The sequence below is a fragment of the Lytechinus variegatus genome, chromosome 19, assembly GCF_018143015.1.
Source record: "Lytechinus variegatus isolate NC3 chromosome 19, Lvar_3.0, whole genome shotgun sequence".
Lineage (NCBI taxonomy): Eukaryota > Metazoa > Echinodermata > Echinoidea > Temnopleuroida > Toxopneustidae > Lytechinus > Lytechinus variegatus.
The window spans coordinates 7,249,174-7,266,457 of NC_054758.1; the positions used below are offsets into that span (position 1 = coordinate 7,249,174).

The following is a 17,284-nucleotide window of genomic DNA, read 5'->3' on the forward strand; positions in this document are numbered from 1 at the left end:
CTTCATTTAAAAACATTAAAACTAGTAAAACGAAAAGTGCTACCAGGTTTTGAAAAATATAGTGCAAGGAGTCATGGTTTTAATACAAGAACATGTATTATGGGGCAAAGGCTTATTTCCAATTCATCCAATCGCCAACTCGTCTACTACAATTTGGTCTATCATCAGTCCGTCTACTCACCACATGGTGTACTTTCCTTTAGTCCTAATGCCATTCTCTCTCATAACCAGTTGGTCCAATAGTCATTTAATCCATATACCATTTGTTCTAATCAAACAGAAGTGTTAATTGTACAAAAGGAATGATAAGAAAGTGGGTATTAGACCAACTGGTTATCAGACGAAATAACCTGTTGGTCCAATAGCCATTTAATCCATATACAATTTGGTTTAATCAAACAGAAGTGAGCATGAGCTGTTGGATTGTCTACCGAGCTCTGAGCCGAGACAGAAAATGAGATATCACATCTTCAAAAAGTTCCAATGAGCTCTGTGACCTTTGACCTTGAAAATACAAGAGGGGGGAGATGCAGACTCACCTTCGACCACATTTCAAGGAGTAAAAAGCAAATCAGGGACATCTGATAGCTTCCAACGTCTTGGAAGGAGTCTTGGTGTCGAGGTACCTCTCTACATCCCAGGAACGATTGCAATACATTCGCAGAAGGGACTGTGAAAATGAATAGAGAATTAAGTACAGGTAAACTAACCAAGGAAAATACTAGTACAATCTAATTAGAAAGCATACATTCATCAATGCAAAAGGTAGCCTTTCGACAAGGCCTCGTGACTTGCTATATTCCTTGTCAAGTAGTGGTTGAGTAGAGACTAGTGTCCGACGGAGAGAATTGGCGCAACCCGAGGGCGAGATTAAGCGACTTTAGTCACACAGCCTTTTGACACCTGGAGGAGAATGAATGTATGAATTATCCATGACCATGTCGATGCGCCAATCCATAGGGAGACACATGCCATTCTGTCCTATCTTGCTCTTTCTTATATCACATAATATTCTTATAAATAATGATAGTTATAAAATAAAAATACTTTTTTTAACAACATTGGAACTCTAAATTCATTCTTAAAGATAAATTCCAGTATTGGTAACGATCTCAAAATGACTTTTTACAGAATCTAATATAATGACCACCCAAGTGTCGGTTTGTACGAATAAAAAATATGTGCCAAAGGATTCTGGAAGAAATTGTGTAATTGCTGAGAAATAAGCAAAATAAGCGCAGATTCGGTCACTTCCGTCGGGTCTTTATTCCAGCAATAACAATACACTGTCCCACGTGTGCCTATCTGTGTTGGTGATCTTCAGTGTGAACATTTTTCAGCGTAGATTTCAAGATTTCACAAAGTTCAGTTTATGTAACTTTACCAGATCTAGATCCTCGATGATATACTGACAATTTAGCCTGGTTTTACAGACTTTCTCATGAAATCAGTGTTTACTGCAACTACTGGCATTTCTCTTTAATGTTTGACAACCCCTTTACCCTTGGGGAAGATATAAGGCGTTTGAACGATTCTTAAAATACCAGATTTCATACCTAATTTTCACTTCAAAATTTCTTGCCTACTTGATAGAGATACAAATTTCAAAAACACAATTAATCAAAAAAGGCTGCAGCAATAATTTTATTTTTAAAAACAACAGACAGGAACAACTTTACCTCCTTCATTCCTTGATATCCAATCATATTTCCACGAAAGAATACAAGACAAGGTCTCTTTGATTCCAGTTTCCTAGATAAACAAGATAAAAGAAAAGAACAACTTTACATGGTAATGCACAAAGGATAAAACAAACTCTAAGCACTTATGTTTTTTTACTTTATCAAACCTTTATGAAATTTGGTTTATCATATAATAAACCATATACATGTAGACAACATTTTCTCCTGTGACATTTGCTCTGATCTTAATATCTAAGAAGGCATAGGGTAAGAGGATTTTAATAGTTTTTGGTTCAGAATAATGTTTAGGGGTTTATTTAGTTTTAGAGATTAGGTTTTACATGTATGTTTGGCGTTATAAGCTGCAGATTTTCCATGAGACAAATAGTCACCGGAGCAAATGTCATGGAACCCTTAGACCACATGGATATGAAAAGAAATCTGGGTATATGGTCTGACTGGGAATTAGACAAAGTGGTACAAGGGTTACATGGACATGTAAATCGCAATTAAACCAAATGAAAAATGGTAAGCAGATGATGCAAGGGTTGTAAAGAAACTAGGATTACACCATTTGGGATGAAAACAAAAAGAAAATAGAGAAGGTAGGTGTATACCAATAAACAAAATATAAATAAAAGAGGAAGACAAAGAAAGGAACCTACCTCTGTCATTGTGGTGACTTCTGACCCCCGGCTTCCCGATGGAACACTTGATGTCTGCTGATGCCATCGCTTCTTAGGAGGCATCCTGGTTTCCATACGCTGTTGGTATGAAGTGCCACGTGGATTAAAAGATCTACTGACTCCATTTGATAGGACAGCGGTTGATGCAGAACCGGATTTATTGGAGATGCTGGTAGGGGTGGTGCGACCATTAGTTACAGTTGGACTTGATGGAGTGGACACACTCGGATGGCCACTAGAGATACTTCTACTGTTTGGTTCAGAACTGGGTCCATTGGGCATTCCTGTAGAAGCTCTGCGACCATTAGTTACAGATGCACTTGCTGATGGAGTGAACACACTTGGATGGCCACAAGAGATACTTCTACCAACTGCATTAGACAGCACACCAGTTGGTGCAGAACCGAGTCCATTTGAGATGCCTGCAGGAGCAGTGCGACCATTATCTACAGTTGACTTTGTTGGAGTGGACACACTTGGATTGTCTCTAGAAGTCCTTGAATCTACTTGCATTGTTTCTTCAAAGCACACCTCATTGGAATGTGACAGCGAAGAATGACCCTGCACAGAAAGGTTCCCGAACTTGGAAGGGGTTTCGGAAGAATCCACTGAACTTGAGCTGGGTTGATTGCCTGGAATGCTAGGAATGTCCTTGACAGAGGTAGAAGGGGTCTGTGAAGATACCTCATGACTTTTGTTGGATGGATTGGATGTTGATGGAATGTCAGCACTATCCTGTGCAGTAGTTGTCTCATTCTTTTCTCTTTGCTTCACATTTTCTTTCAAGGTTGACAGTAATTTTTCACCTCTTGAAAGATTTGGTAATCTGTTCTTCTTCTTGGGAGAGCGTTTCTTACTTCCAATTGTCATTGAGTTGTCAGGTGACAAAGTAGATACATGTATGTCTTGGGTTTCACAATGAGAAAGTGCAGGGCTCAAGGCAGCACTATCGGAAGGAGTGTTCTGCGAGAAAGAAATACACTCAGATTCGTCCCCTTGCAGCATCAAGAATCTTTGTTGTGGATCCAATTCTGAGGGAGACCAAGCATGCCTTAGGCAGGGAAGAGTTTTCTTTCCAGCACTTTTATCAGGGCAGTCAATATCTCTTCCAGGTGAGTGACCATTGGAAAGGTTGGACAAACCGGATTCTGTCTCTTGACCATGACATGCTGTTCCTTCCGCTGAAAGGCTTTTTAGATCTTCAGTGTCCTCACTGTCAAGGCTACAACTCAACTGAGAATCTGTAGGAAAATACTGTCCTGTGGAATTGTCAAGGGGTCCATCCTCTTCTTGATCGGATGATCCTCCAGGAACATCACTTTCCTGTTCAGTACAATCTGTGGCGAAATTCTGTTCAGGAGATGAAGTGTCTCTGTGCATACTTGACGAATACTCAATTTGGTCATCAAGAACAGGTTGGAAAGGCTGCGTATCAAAACCATCTGTATTGCCCATCTGATCATTGGGCTCGGCACCGCCGGATGGTGAAAAAGGCTCAGAAAAATCATCTTCTGTTTCAACACGAGAAGGACAAGTATTTTTACTAGAACTTGGATAAACTACACTGGTTCCATCAGAGCTAGAAGATTCTGATTTGCTGCTGTAAACTTCATTTGAGGTAGCCTGATCATCATCATCGATGCAGGTTTCATCAGAGTCTGTGTCATCATCAGACACAACAGGACATCTTCTAACAGGACGTCTGCATTCATCGTCATTTCCACTGAAATCTGAGGAAAGAGGATAAATACTTCAATCAATATTACCATCAAATTACACGTAAGTTTTGAAAGGTCATTGAGATATACTCACAGCAAGACCACTGAAAGACAATTTTCTGGAAATTTTCTGCAGCAAGATCTATTTTAAACAGATTTTGGAGCCCATAGAGACTATGAAGACCATTGACATATCATCGAAAAACCACTGAAAGATCAAGCATGTTTCATGGTTTTTTTCTCAGTGGAATGGGGGCTGAAATGGGCAGAATAATTTTTTATTTGTTTTGAAAACTTATTTGCCAAATTTAGATGTTGTTCATATGAATAATAAACAAGCCCTAGTAATCAGGTAAAGTCCTCAAAATCCAACTCTCATGAGTCTGACAAGAGCCACAGGGCCTATGAGTCAAGAGCTTGACATTATGTCAAATAGACTGAGATACACAATGAATGAGATAGGTCACCAAATGCAAAAAGCCTAACTGCAACATAAATGCAATCAAAGATCAACTTCTCTTTGAAAATGAGAAAGACATGTAATTTTACCAAAATTTGTGTTAACTTCGCTGGTTTCAAAACTTTCATCTGAGCCAGGAGGTTCTGATATGCAGTTGTCAACTTGATTTAATGACGTGCCCAGATCATCATCCTCGATACAGGTTTCATCGGAGTCTGAATCATTTTCAAGGGAAGCTGAGACAAAGGAAAATACATGACATATACAATTTAAATTACCAATTGTGGTTACAATTTGCATTTAGTGTCAGTCTTTTACAGGGAAGTCACCTGGGTAAAAGTAGGTGGCAAGATCTTAAGATGTCATCTTAATGCATTAGCCTACAGTTTAAACATCCCAGATACCTCTTACATGTAATTGATTATTTTCTGTCTTCTTTTTCCTCAACCATCTTTTCTCCTCAAGTTTTTTTTCTCTTTATCGTTCTTCCTACACTGTACATGTGTTTTTTTTCAAAAGGATATGGTAATCCCTTGTCCAAGATCCGACCTGTACAAACGCCTCGGTTCTATAGTCCTTGCTGAACGTTTTGAGAAGGGATGAAGTATGTGTGTCTGCGTCCAACTCAGAGTATTCATACGTCACGGCTCTAAAAATAAATGATAATGCTTGCATTCTTCTACTTTATGTCGGTTTAATTCTTTTTTATTCTGATTTTTAAAGAATTTTTTACAAAGTCATTGTTTCTCCACATACAATGAAGTAGGCCTACATGTACCTACATGTAGGATGAAACAGGAATTTTTTTTTTACATATGTGGCTGAAAAGCTCCACAAGAGTCGAGTACTCTACAAGGCCAAGTGTATATTTGTCTGTAGACATCAAGACATCTTCCACTTAGCCTGATCTTTTCTGGTAAAATTACACTCTAGAAAACACTAGTTATTTAGAAGACAACAAGCACATACCGGAACATGTAATGAAACCAAAAGCAAGGTTTACAATCAAGGCAGTATAACAAAAAAAAAAATATTTATGTATACAAACGTAATCATTGGCCTTGTGGACCCTCAGCCTCAAGGGAAGACCTACATGTATAATTGTACGAACACATGACACTCAGTGCACAATACCTGGTGGCAAAGGGAATCTGTAGATTTTAAGTTGCATCCTTTCTTCAGATCTCAGGGCCTGGGCCAATAGATGCTGTATTGAAGAATCATCTGTAAAATTTTGAAACGCGAATATGATTTATGGTCCTAAGTCCATTAATGAATACAGGTAAGATAAGAAGGACATGAATCTCGTGAATTCAACTTCAGCATGATCCCTATTCTTTCTTTGCAGCTAAAAGAGGAAACGGATTTCCAAAACTTTGTACCTTGTCATGTAAAAGTATGTTTTCTTATTATAGGGTTACTCTGGACTGAAAATATTTATATCTAAATAAATAAAGTAAAATTCACAGAGCAAAATGCTGAAAATTTTCTCAAAATCTGATAACAAATAACAAAGTTCATGAATACTTTAGCAATATTTTGTCACTTGTCAAGCCAATTTTTCCAGTTCTTGGAATAAAAGAAAAATACATAAGAACAAGTGGGGATTATGATCAACAGTTTGCTCACTGAATATTTATCAAGACATGGCTAGAACTGTTTCACTAGAAAAATGCAAAAAAAAAAAAATGCCATAGCTTTGTTATTACCTTGTCCGATTTTTATCAAGTTTTCAGTGTTTTGTTTGTCTGATTTTTCTTCACCCATTCCAGTCATATTATTTTGAGCCTGGAGTACCCCTTTATTAAAGTTGCCTTGTACATGTAGGTCAACAGTCTTCTCATCCTGAAAATGGGGGGCGGGGGGTCTTTGCATAGTGACATACGCAGGATTCAAAAACAGGGAAAGTGTAAGCCTCTGTGTTGTCAAATGCCCTTCATGAAAAAGAACCAAGAGGTCTTTGTCGAAAACTGGTTAATCAAAACAGCAGTTTCATCCTGGACTCTGGACAAACAAGACACAATGTATTTTCAAATTTTTGTCAGGCCTAAAACTTACATGTAGGATAAAACTAATGCTCCAATTCACCACTATTCGGCAAAGAGCTCCCAGCTCTTTGTGTCATTTGATGAGCATTTTTCAATACATTTTGACTGTGTTCTAGAATTTATTCTGCGTTGCAATGTGAAAAATCGCTGTCAGCTGACTTGATGATGGACAGGTTTTCTTGTCTCCTTCTTTCAAATGAACTTGATGGTCAAATTGTCACAACCCAACATATCTCCAGAATCATCTTGCCATTTCAGTGCAATATCAAATTTCCACATGTTAAAAGACATTGGCCATAAATTCCATTGTAGTCATACCTTGGATATTAACCCGTTGCCAAATTGAACCGGGTTATACCTGTACAAAGTCTATGGGAATGACAAAATTCAGCATTCAACGGGTTTATGTAAATAAGCAAAATAAAAGTAAATTGGTAGTCCTCTTCAATCAACATTACATGCACAATGTCATCATTATCATCATCACAACCATCATGGCCAATCAATATATTTTTTGCAGGACTTCTGAAGCATGTATTCACCAAACGCTTGCAACTTAAATTGATAAAAATCTTCATGAAACTGTTCTTACCTGATGTGCATGTATGAACACCTGTGGATCTACCACTTGTAGACAGAGAAACTGTATCATTAACAGAACAATCATCTGACCATTCACCGGGACTGTTGATGCCTGAAGGACTGTCTGCACTCAAAGGCGAATCATCGGGTGGTAGTTTTTGCAGCAGAACCTGTGGTTCCTTCGTTACTGAAGGTGAACCAGGACTGGCAGATGGTGAAACACAGCTCGGATTAGGGATGTCCAAATCACCTGAACATTCATCAGAACTGTCGAAACCTGACGGACTGTCTGTACTCAAAGGCAAATCATTGGGTGGCAGTTTTTGCAGCAAAACCTGTGGTTCCTTCGTTACTGAAGGTGAACCAGGACTGGCAGATGGTGAAACACAGCTCGGATTAGGGATGTCCAAATCACCTGAACATTCATCAGAACTGTCGAAACCTGACGGACTGTCTGTACTCAAAGGCAAATCATTGGGTGGCAGTTTTTGCAGCAAAACCTGTGGTTCCTTCGTTACTGAAGGTGAACCAGGACTGGCTAATGGTGAAACACTGCTTGGATTAGAGATGTTCAAATCACCTGAACATTCACCAGAAACATTGACACCTACCGGACTGTCCGAACTAGAAGGCAACTCATTGGGTGGCAATCTTTGCAATAAAACTTGAGGTACCTCCGTTACTGAAGGTGAACCAGGACTGGCTGATGATGATACACAGCTCGGATTAGGTAAGTCCAAATCCCCGGAACAATTACCAGAGTTGTCAACGCCTGACGAACTCTCTGCACTAGAAGGCAAATCATTGGGTGGCAATCTTTGCAATAAAATCTGAGGTACCTGTGTTACTGAAGGTGAAGTACATGAAGTTCTGGCTGGTGATAATGGTGAAGTCACATGATTCACAGGACTATGCAGGTCAAAAGGACTAAAATAAGGCTCCACAGGAGCAACTTGACTGTAAGTCTCACTGTCAAGATCATGAAGAGTTATTATGTTGCCTTCTTCATCACTTGCAAGTCCTTCAGCATCCTGCTGTTGAGGGTTTCCTTTAGAAGAACCACTGGCTGCTTCCTCTTCACGATCATCACACTCAGAATCTTCTGAAGTGGGCTCATTTCTCAAATGTCTAGAGTTGTCTTGGTCACTATCACAATTTTTTTCCGCTTGAAAAGCTAGATCTTCATAAGATTCATTGACTTCTTGCTTTACTCTGGCATGCCGAGTTTGACATTCTGTCGATTCGACATTGACCTTCTTTTTGTTTTTCTTTTGCTTCTTCTTGTTTTTCTTTTGCTTCTTCTTTCTTTTGACTGTACCATCATCATTGCCTCTGGCGAAAGGATCCGGTAAATCTGAGTCAGAGTCTGAATCGCTATCTGAGGATAAAAGTATGACATCACTTTCTAGCTCGTTGTTTCCCACCTTCTCACTTTGGTTGGGGGTTAAATTCTCTCTCGACCTCACTCCCCCTGATCTTCTGTGACTGTTCCCAGAAGAGGTTGAAGGATACTCCTCATCCTCACTATCATAAATCACAAACAAATCGTCACCCATGGTACCGTCACTTCTTTACACCAGCGACAGTACCATGAATTCTAGGTCATCCTCGGTTCTGTTACCACCACTACGCCAGTCATTACACGTCTGATCTTGTTAATATCTTTAAGATTTCCAGGCTTGTCCACTTCACTCGCGATTACTGTTAAAGAGTTCTTTTGATAAGGCAGGTTTGCTGCTCCAGATCTTTGAAAATTCAGATACTACCAATCTTAACTCCTATGGACTATCAGAATACATGTACATGTACATTTTAGTCAACTAAGGTGTTCATCTGAATGTCCTGAAATATAACCGCATGTGACTTCCATGAAGCTTAGCTGTCAGAGCAGATCTGGTCTTTTTAATAAGAAAGAAGTCCTCATTAGCTGATCATCAAGGTCCTGGTTATCCGTTCACTGGAACATGCTGCTCAATCCTTTAGAGTCACCTACATGAACAGAATAGAAAACAACATTGAAATTTGAGGGGTGGCGAAGAATCCAACTGTTCTTTTAAACATGCAGCTTTATGCAATTAACTGAAATTTGTAATACATGTAATTTGAGAAATTTGGAACAAAGACTCACAAGGACGTGCCTCAATATTTTGTGTATTAAATCCATAAATTAGAAAGGCTTGTGGCACCGAGATGACAATTTGCGAAGCCCTGTATGGTGTTCTGAAATCCCACAACATTTTCAAAGGCTGTATTAACCCAAATAATAGTCAACACTTTTTGCTATCAAAAAAGGGGAAGTTCACCCTGAGAAGACGTTTGTTAAAAACATACCCGACAAAAAAACTATGAGCCTTAAGGATCTGGCTAAAACTATTCACATCAAACTTGGCCTAGTTGGAGAATGAGTCATTGTATTTTTATATCCCTCCCACCTGCATTTTTCCTCATCACATCAAATAAGAAAAAAAAATTAAAGAAAACAAGTCGATACTGTAGGTTATGAACGATTTCATCAAACTTTTTGGATATGCTGAACGCTTCGCAGGCGGCCCCCACCCCAGTGCTACATGTAGGCTCACACAGTAGGATGTACACAATGGCAAGAGCTGCAATGCGCGGCAGTGTATGCGTCTTGAGCGCAGTGAAAGTAGACGGGGGCGGAAAAACATATACTTCATTTTTTCTCAAGGGAGAAAATTGACTATGGGTGATGTCAGCAAGGAAAATGAAGGGCAAGTCCAAGAATTTGCGCGCGTTACGTATGGGACATTTCAGAGGCTTTAATGACCTGAAAAATAGTGTTAAATGACTTTGATTGAATACCCTCATGATGTTAGACATCTAGGAGAAGAATAATCATGCAAAAAATGGTGACATATGACCTTGACCTTTTAGAGAGAAAAGATGTGCCGTTACGTATGGGACGCAGAAAAAAGACAATTTTTCAAACATTTTTCAAGTTGATTATTACATTTGACAACTTGTAACTTAGTGTGATAGAAGTCACAATACTATAGTATATCTAAGGCAAGTTTCATGTCATATGCCAAATACTTCTAATTACAGACTCTAATTAAACAAATTAATGACATGTTACGTATGGGACATTTTGTCCCCATAGAGAACGTACACAATTTTCCCTGTACCAGTAATTGAAATAATTGAAATAATTCAAAATATATAAATAACAAAAGAGTGTCATTCTTTTAAAATGTTCTATTGAGACATAAATTTGAAATGACTTAAAGGAAATTGACCATTTCAACATTTTTTTTCTTGTTTTTCATGGTTTCGTGAATTTCTTATGTATTTCTATTGTTTTTTTTATTTTTTTGATATTTATCAATTTTCATGATTTTTTCGCTTCAATTGTTCTCATTAATCAGTATTCATAACAAATCAGTCTTTAGAAACCAAAGAAAAGGTAAATAATCACTTTTTAGAGCACTATTGAAAATTGTTTTTCTCCATTCACTTTGTACACAAATCTCCCCATTGACATTGTGTGTATGTCGCATACATAACATGTTGTCCCATACGTAACAATTTTTTAATTAACTTTTAATTAAAAAGTAAACTCTATTTTTAAAACTTTTTGTGGTATAACATTTTCATACTTAATAAAATTAGAACTTCCCAGAGATGCAACAATTCAAGTATTTTATTATCAGAAAAAACTTATAAAAAGTAAAAAAACATCCTCAAAATGTTACGTATGGGACATTCCATCCTTGGACAAGACCTACATGTAATTTGCATAACTGATTAGATGACACAACTTTTTTTCCCTCAAAAGTAATAAGATGTTAGGGGGTCCATGTCCCACCTATGACTGAATCTCAGAAGTTTTGTTTTCATTTTCTATGAGTTTTTATAATTGTCCCATACGTAACGCCCATTTTACTGATTATGCAAATTAGGTGCCCCAAATTAGCATAAATATGCATATTATCACATTTTTCTTAATGAAATTTTAAAATTCCACATTTGGGCTTTCTTACCCCACCAAAGATAACTTCTTAAATTAAAGATTAAATTTTGCCTTCCAGGGTGACCTTTTCTTGGACTTGCCCTTATACAATATTTCAATTTTTACGAATTATTAGGACCTCCTTGCCTAAAGCACAAAATGATAAAATAATGGAATTCCACGTGTTCAGGGAGGAATGAAACTTCATTTCACATGACAATGACGAGAAAATCAAAATATTGCATATTTCATATATTACAATACAAAAGAAATAGCGATGTCATCCGTTCCCTCATTTGCATACCGACCGAGATGTGCATTTACTGTTTTGTAAAATGAAGCGAAAGTTTAAAATGTCAAAACTTTCTTATTTTACATCTGATTTTGATGAAATTTTCAGTGTTATGCTTGTTGGATTTCTCTCTTTTTATTCAAATCAAGCTTTTGTTGGGGTGGACTTGTCCTTTAAATAATAATAAACTGCATTTTGTAACATCGCTAATCGAAGGTACATCATAACGAAGCGATTCAAGGGTCAGACCTACATGTATTGTATAATTTGCTTTGTTGACAAACGGATCAAGGGATCTACACGCGATCGGTCTGGTATTGGCAAGAAACCTCTCATTTTTCCAATTCAAATTTTTTTCCCTTCATATGCTTCAGGCATTTGAACTAAGGTTCAAATATCAATAAAATCCACAATTATACAGAGACTCCAACCCCAAATACCTTCTGATCTGGAGATTCTCCCGCCTGGATCTCCTAGCAAAGTGGAGACTCTAATTTGATCAAGCGCGAAGTCCCTTGCGGCCGGGGTCCTGCATGGGCCCACTAAAAAGGTCCAGGAAGCTCTAGGGTTCTAGATGCTCTTGTATGCTATCTCAGACTAATTTTTTAATATGATGGGACCAGTGGCGTAATGAGCTAAAAAAAATTTGAAGGGGCTAGATATGGCATATCGCGTAAAATTGATAAACGGTTGCGAGCGAGCAAAAATTTTGATGTTTTCTCCATTTCAGAGATCCAATTATTGCTATTTCGACATATAAAAAATGATATCACATTTCACCCTACTGTCTTTCCTTTTCTCTTTTTTTCTTGGTCATGACTCCCCCCCCCCCCCACCCATCTGTACGACTTAGGAGGGTACCAAGTAATTAACAATTGAATGAATCAAATCATACATTTTGGCTTGATAAAACTTTTTAATGCATGCATATAACATTGAAAAGCATCTGCAAAATCATACGTTTTTGTGATACCTTTATCCGTGTCAACCAGTAAGACATACTACATGTACCTCACGGCCTTTAAATTGACATTTCCATCCATCTTGTCTCAATGCTTGATGATCTCTGGAGTAAGATTGCTCCAAGCGCCATATCGGGGCGCCCCAATGAGCGAGATCGTGCACAGCGTTGACGCTCTTAAATCTTATCTTGAATATCAGCTTGGATATATGAAAATTTAATTCCAGTTTTTAAAAAGGTGTTTGGGAGGGAGAAAGATCATTTAAAGCACTCCAATGAACAAGGTTATGATATAACCTTGTTCTCACTTATATCTCCATGTGTGGCAAAATAAGGGTGGCAAAGTTTGGCTTATTTTCTCTTTTTCTTTGGGGCAAATGCTTGATTTTTTTTACACTGACAGTTTCCATTACACCTATTATTCATAAAACTTGATTTGATTCTTTAAATTATTTTTTTCTTAATTAAAAATAGAGATCAAAAAATGAAAATTTTCTTGCCATATTACTTTCCACCAATAGAGGACGTACAAAAAAATATACCCAAAATTCAAGTTTTTGAGTGCTCTGGTGAATACAAAAATTATTCCCAAATTACTAATGAAAAATATTGCAACTGTATAGAAATTAGTAATTTTGGTCACAAAAGTGATATTTTAATGATTTTTAAAGTGTGTGCTCTGTACAACATTGGCATACCATAGTCCTACCTGTAGATTCCCCACAGGCAGGGTGGTACAAATGTACATGTAGCAGTGAACAAGTGATTTACAGTGGGAGAATATACATCTTATGCAGGAGACACAGGGCCTGGGCCACTCACACAACATGCGAGGTTAGTAATACTAACCTCCCACAACGCATGTGATTTCATAGTGGACTTCGACGTTTTCATTCATCACACGAATGTGAGGGAATAAAACAAGCCAAACCTTTTAATATTTCTCCACTATGTTCATCTTAAATTCTACATTCGTATTTTAAGTTTATTTTAAAAAGGAGTTATTTATAAAAGTGTTTTTATCGCTTACCTCCAAATATCAACCGTTCAATCCGTCCTTAGTTATCCTTAATACCGCGGTGGAAATTACGCAAACAACAATCGGAATTCAATTTTGCCTATTAAACATTCTCTATTCAAGTAGTCGGCGCATTATAGGAAATTGTACCAAAAATCAACAGGTTGCATCTTATGTATATACTTATAGGTAAAGTACGCCATCATTTGACAAGATGATGAAGAAAGTGGATTGAACGAGCAAGAAAATAATGCTGATCGCCTAGAATGCAGCTAGCAGTACAAGCTGCAGAACCGTAAACAAACGGCTTGTGAATTGTATCGCGCGCCCTCTTTAGGCAAAAATTGATATCCACGCTGATCCAGAGGCATCTACGAGAAGATCACGAAAAAATGCTATTATTTTATTAAAAAAACAGCAAAGAGAATTCAACAAACGATCCATATGGTTCGGTAAGTGTCATAGCACAATTAGAATTCTTAGCTATGATGTAAAGTCATAGTTATTTTAGTAAAAAGGGTGTGAAAGATTCGCATGTACCAGGTGCATATGAATCCTTCACACGCGAGATGATTTGAAACCATGGGTGGGCCTGGGCGGGAGATATAAAATCTCAAGCGGGAGAAGGGGAAATTTTGCGAAAAAGGGGCTTTCGGCGGGAGATCTCCCGCCGAAAGCGGGAGTGTTGGAGTCTCTGCTTATAAACCAATTTCACCCTGTGTGGTCTCGCTTATACAGTGTTTCCACTCTTCCCAAAATTCAGGAAATTTTGACTTTTTCCAGGAAAGGTTCGGGAAATGAACAAATTCCAGAAAATTCCGAGAAATCCGAAAACAACAATTAACTATACAACAATAAACAAGTTTTAATATTCATGTTATTTTTAAAGAATTGTTGACCTCGACAGGTAGCTAAAAAAATTTCGCTTGCGCTTTGTGCTTGTATCTTGTAACTTTGTTCCTATTTTTAAAGAGGGCGTGGACAAAAATTTGGGTCACCATGGTCAGTCACATAATATGGACCAAATTTAGGCTCGCTGTATTATTGCCCGAATGTTTTTAAAAATCATACTTGAAAATTCCAGGAAACGTCTCAGAACTACCAAGTCTCATTATGTGTGAGACTCAAGCATTTTGGACTCTTGTTCATCCCCTCAAATCTCTGTCTCACGCAACTATCACAGCCTATCCCCATATACATTGTACACAATGTGTGTGATCTCACTCAGATTCACAGAAAATCTCACACATTTCTGGTCTTTAGTTTGAACTTGGCATCTCTGATGTCTATGAATTTCAGGAAATTTTGGATTCAGTTTCAGGAAATTTATTTTGGATCTGTGGAAACACTGATTATGCATGTTTAGTCTATAGAAAGAATTTCAAATCACAAGGCAGGCTCCATGATGGAGAAGTACATGTAGACCATCATGAGGCAATCCTGTATTTTAGGGGTCTAAATTATTTTAGGTTGCTAACTTCAGGCAACAGCTCCAAGACCGTTGTAGTTCAGTAGTGCGTACGTACGTGCCGGGTATGGCGGGCCGTTAGTGCCATTATTAGGCCTATAGGACTAGTAATATACAGCTACACGCCTATGTAGTAGATGTAAAGTTGTATTTACCAATGGGGTATCATGCGATATATAGGGGCCAGGGGGGGTGGTATAGAATAACGGTATACCTAAAGCCGTTGGGGTGTCACGTGACCCGGGACTAGTCATGGCCGGGGGGGGGGGGGGGGGTTGGCAATGAAGATATATGCCATGCAGCACGCCTTGGTTTTAGGGGAATTTTATTATTTGGGGCATAATAGGGGGTACCGGTATATCTGAGCACTTATGGGTGAAGGATGAAGAGTATAATGGTATATCAAACCAACGGCAATCAGCGTTACTTGTCATGGCGGGGGGGGGGGGGGTATAGAATGAAGAAATAATAAACGGCCTGCCATACCCGGCACGTACATGTACGTACGCACTACTACTGAACTACCGTTAACTGAAGTTAGCAACCTAAAATAATTTAGACCCCTAAAATACAGGATTGCCCATCATGATGCATGTCAAAATATATTTAAAAATCGTCATGGAATTCTCAAGGCTAACTCTTGCCTTGACCAAAAGCTTCGGTCTCTGTTTTGTTAGTTGTTCAGCTGAACTCCGTTGGCTTCACTCACCAAATACAGAGACCGAAGTTCTAGCACGATCTGTACAGGGGACTCAGCTCAATGGCCATATGTTTATGTACTTAAGATCGGATAAAACGGGGAAGTGAATTTGCGTGACAGCCGAGGTAAGTCACTGTTTTTGTTCCTTTTAACTTCATTTTTCTCCGTTTTTGGGCAATTAATGCCAAGAGAGAATATAAATTTGCATTTTGGTCGCGTTAATTTTCAAAATTTTTATTCATTAAAGACAAAAATTGAAGAGCCCCGACAGGGGGATTTTGCATTGCAAGTCCCCTAATGCCTATGGCTATGGTGCATGGTGGCTGCACGATAGCGAGCTGTCTGTGTACGAGGAGAAATTTTAAAAAAAATGTTTAAAAACTCCTCGAAACAGACGGCTGCCAGCTGTCTAACTCTTGCCCTATTTGTTATCAACAAAACTTCAAGATTAAAAGTTTCTCTAAAGTCTAAGTAAACTACCATCATACCTTCCGAAAGCCAACAAAGAAAATTCACGTCGTTAGCTAGTGCTGGTACGGCCGGGGCTCAGCTCAGCCTAGCCGCTGCCGCTCCGGGCCGGATGCAGATAGAGAACTTCGCCTGGTCCTCCGGCCTCCACTCTGCCAATCGACGGTACGGTATGCTGGCCGAGCTGACCCGGCGGCTTAGCCGCGATCGTATATGGGTAGCCGAGGCAGCACCCAACACCTTAAACGCGTGAAAATAGGATGTTATGATCTTGTCAGACTTGTGTTTTATCCCGTCTACGTTCGCTCCACTGCTTCTGAGGATCGATGGGGCGCAGGAGGAGCCCGTTGTCGTTGAGGTCAAGAATTGTTCAGGATCAGGAGCGAGAGTTCGTAAATCGTAATTACCTAACATTTCAAGCTACGTTGGCGCGACGTATACGTACTTATAGGCACTTGGTCCACTCACAGCTTAGCCTCGCCTATAGTATAGTAGGCCTATACAAATTTCAAAGGACGCGGACGTTGTGTTGGGATTACCCAAGCCGGGGATTCCCCAAATATGGACAGCGAAGAGGGCCAATAAGCATAAAGAAAATTTCAGAAATATGTAGTCCGACTACATATTGCAGTCTCTCAGAAAAAATTGCCGTTTCTTCCTCAGAAATCAAAATAAGTATTTTAGAAATATAACATTCAGAAGTACATTGTAATGTATTTCTAAGATACTAATTTTATTTCTGAGGATTCGGACTATATACATCGGGGGGGGGGGGGGGGCACTTCCATTGACGAGTCGATACCACGCGCCACCATAGGCTCCCGAAATTACGCACCTTAAACAAGTATTTTCCATATTCTGAAAATTAATGCATGCACCAAAAATAAGGGTCTTCAACCGCAAATGAAGGACATGACAAGCATAAAACAAAAACAAGTGGAATGCCTCTGGCCGTCTCACCTGCATCACGCGGTTCAATATAGCAGCAGTGCTGACTTTGAATACTACTCTAACTCGCACAAGATGTTCAGTGATACATAGTAGACTTGTTAACTGCAAAAAAGGGGCTTACCGCTCCATTTTGAGTACAAATGTCCAACTTGGCACAGATGTTCCTTGAGTCAAAAGAAAAAAATTCATCCAAAGAGACACGCTGTATCTATGCAAATAAGCAAGAAATTTGCATAAATTTGCATATTATGTCGATATAGGAAAAACAAGTAATTCAGAA

The 17,284-nt window shown here is 38.7% G+C and overlaps 1 protein-coding gene across 2 annotated transcripts in view; it reads right to left on the bottom strand.

The window, feature by feature from the left end:
* The window catches only part of LOC121405684, a 37,606-nt gene extending 21,031 nt beyond the window's left edge, over positions 1-16,575 (bottom strand). For both annotated transcript variants that reach the window (XM_041596583.1, XM_041596582.1), the window contains exons 1-7: positions 16,074-16,575; positions 7,187-9,165; positions 5,681-5,770; positions 4,636-4,782; positions 2,348-4,098; positions 1,680-1,752; positions 540-670 (exon numbers count right to left, since the gene is read on the bottom strand). In XM_041596583.1, coding sequence (XP_041452517.1) covers positions 540-670; positions 1,680-1,752; positions 2,348-4,098; positions 4,636-4,782; positions 5,681-5,770; positions 7,187-8,732 — 3,738 coding nt within the window. In that variant the 5' untranslated portion in view covers positions 8,733-9,165; positions 16,074-16,575. The remainder of the gene's footprint in view (positions 1-539; positions 671-1,679; positions 1,753-2,347; positions 4,099-4,635; positions 4,783-5,680; positions 5,771-7,186; positions 9,166-16,073) is intronic.
* Positions 16,576-17,284: the final 709 nt, after the last annotated feature.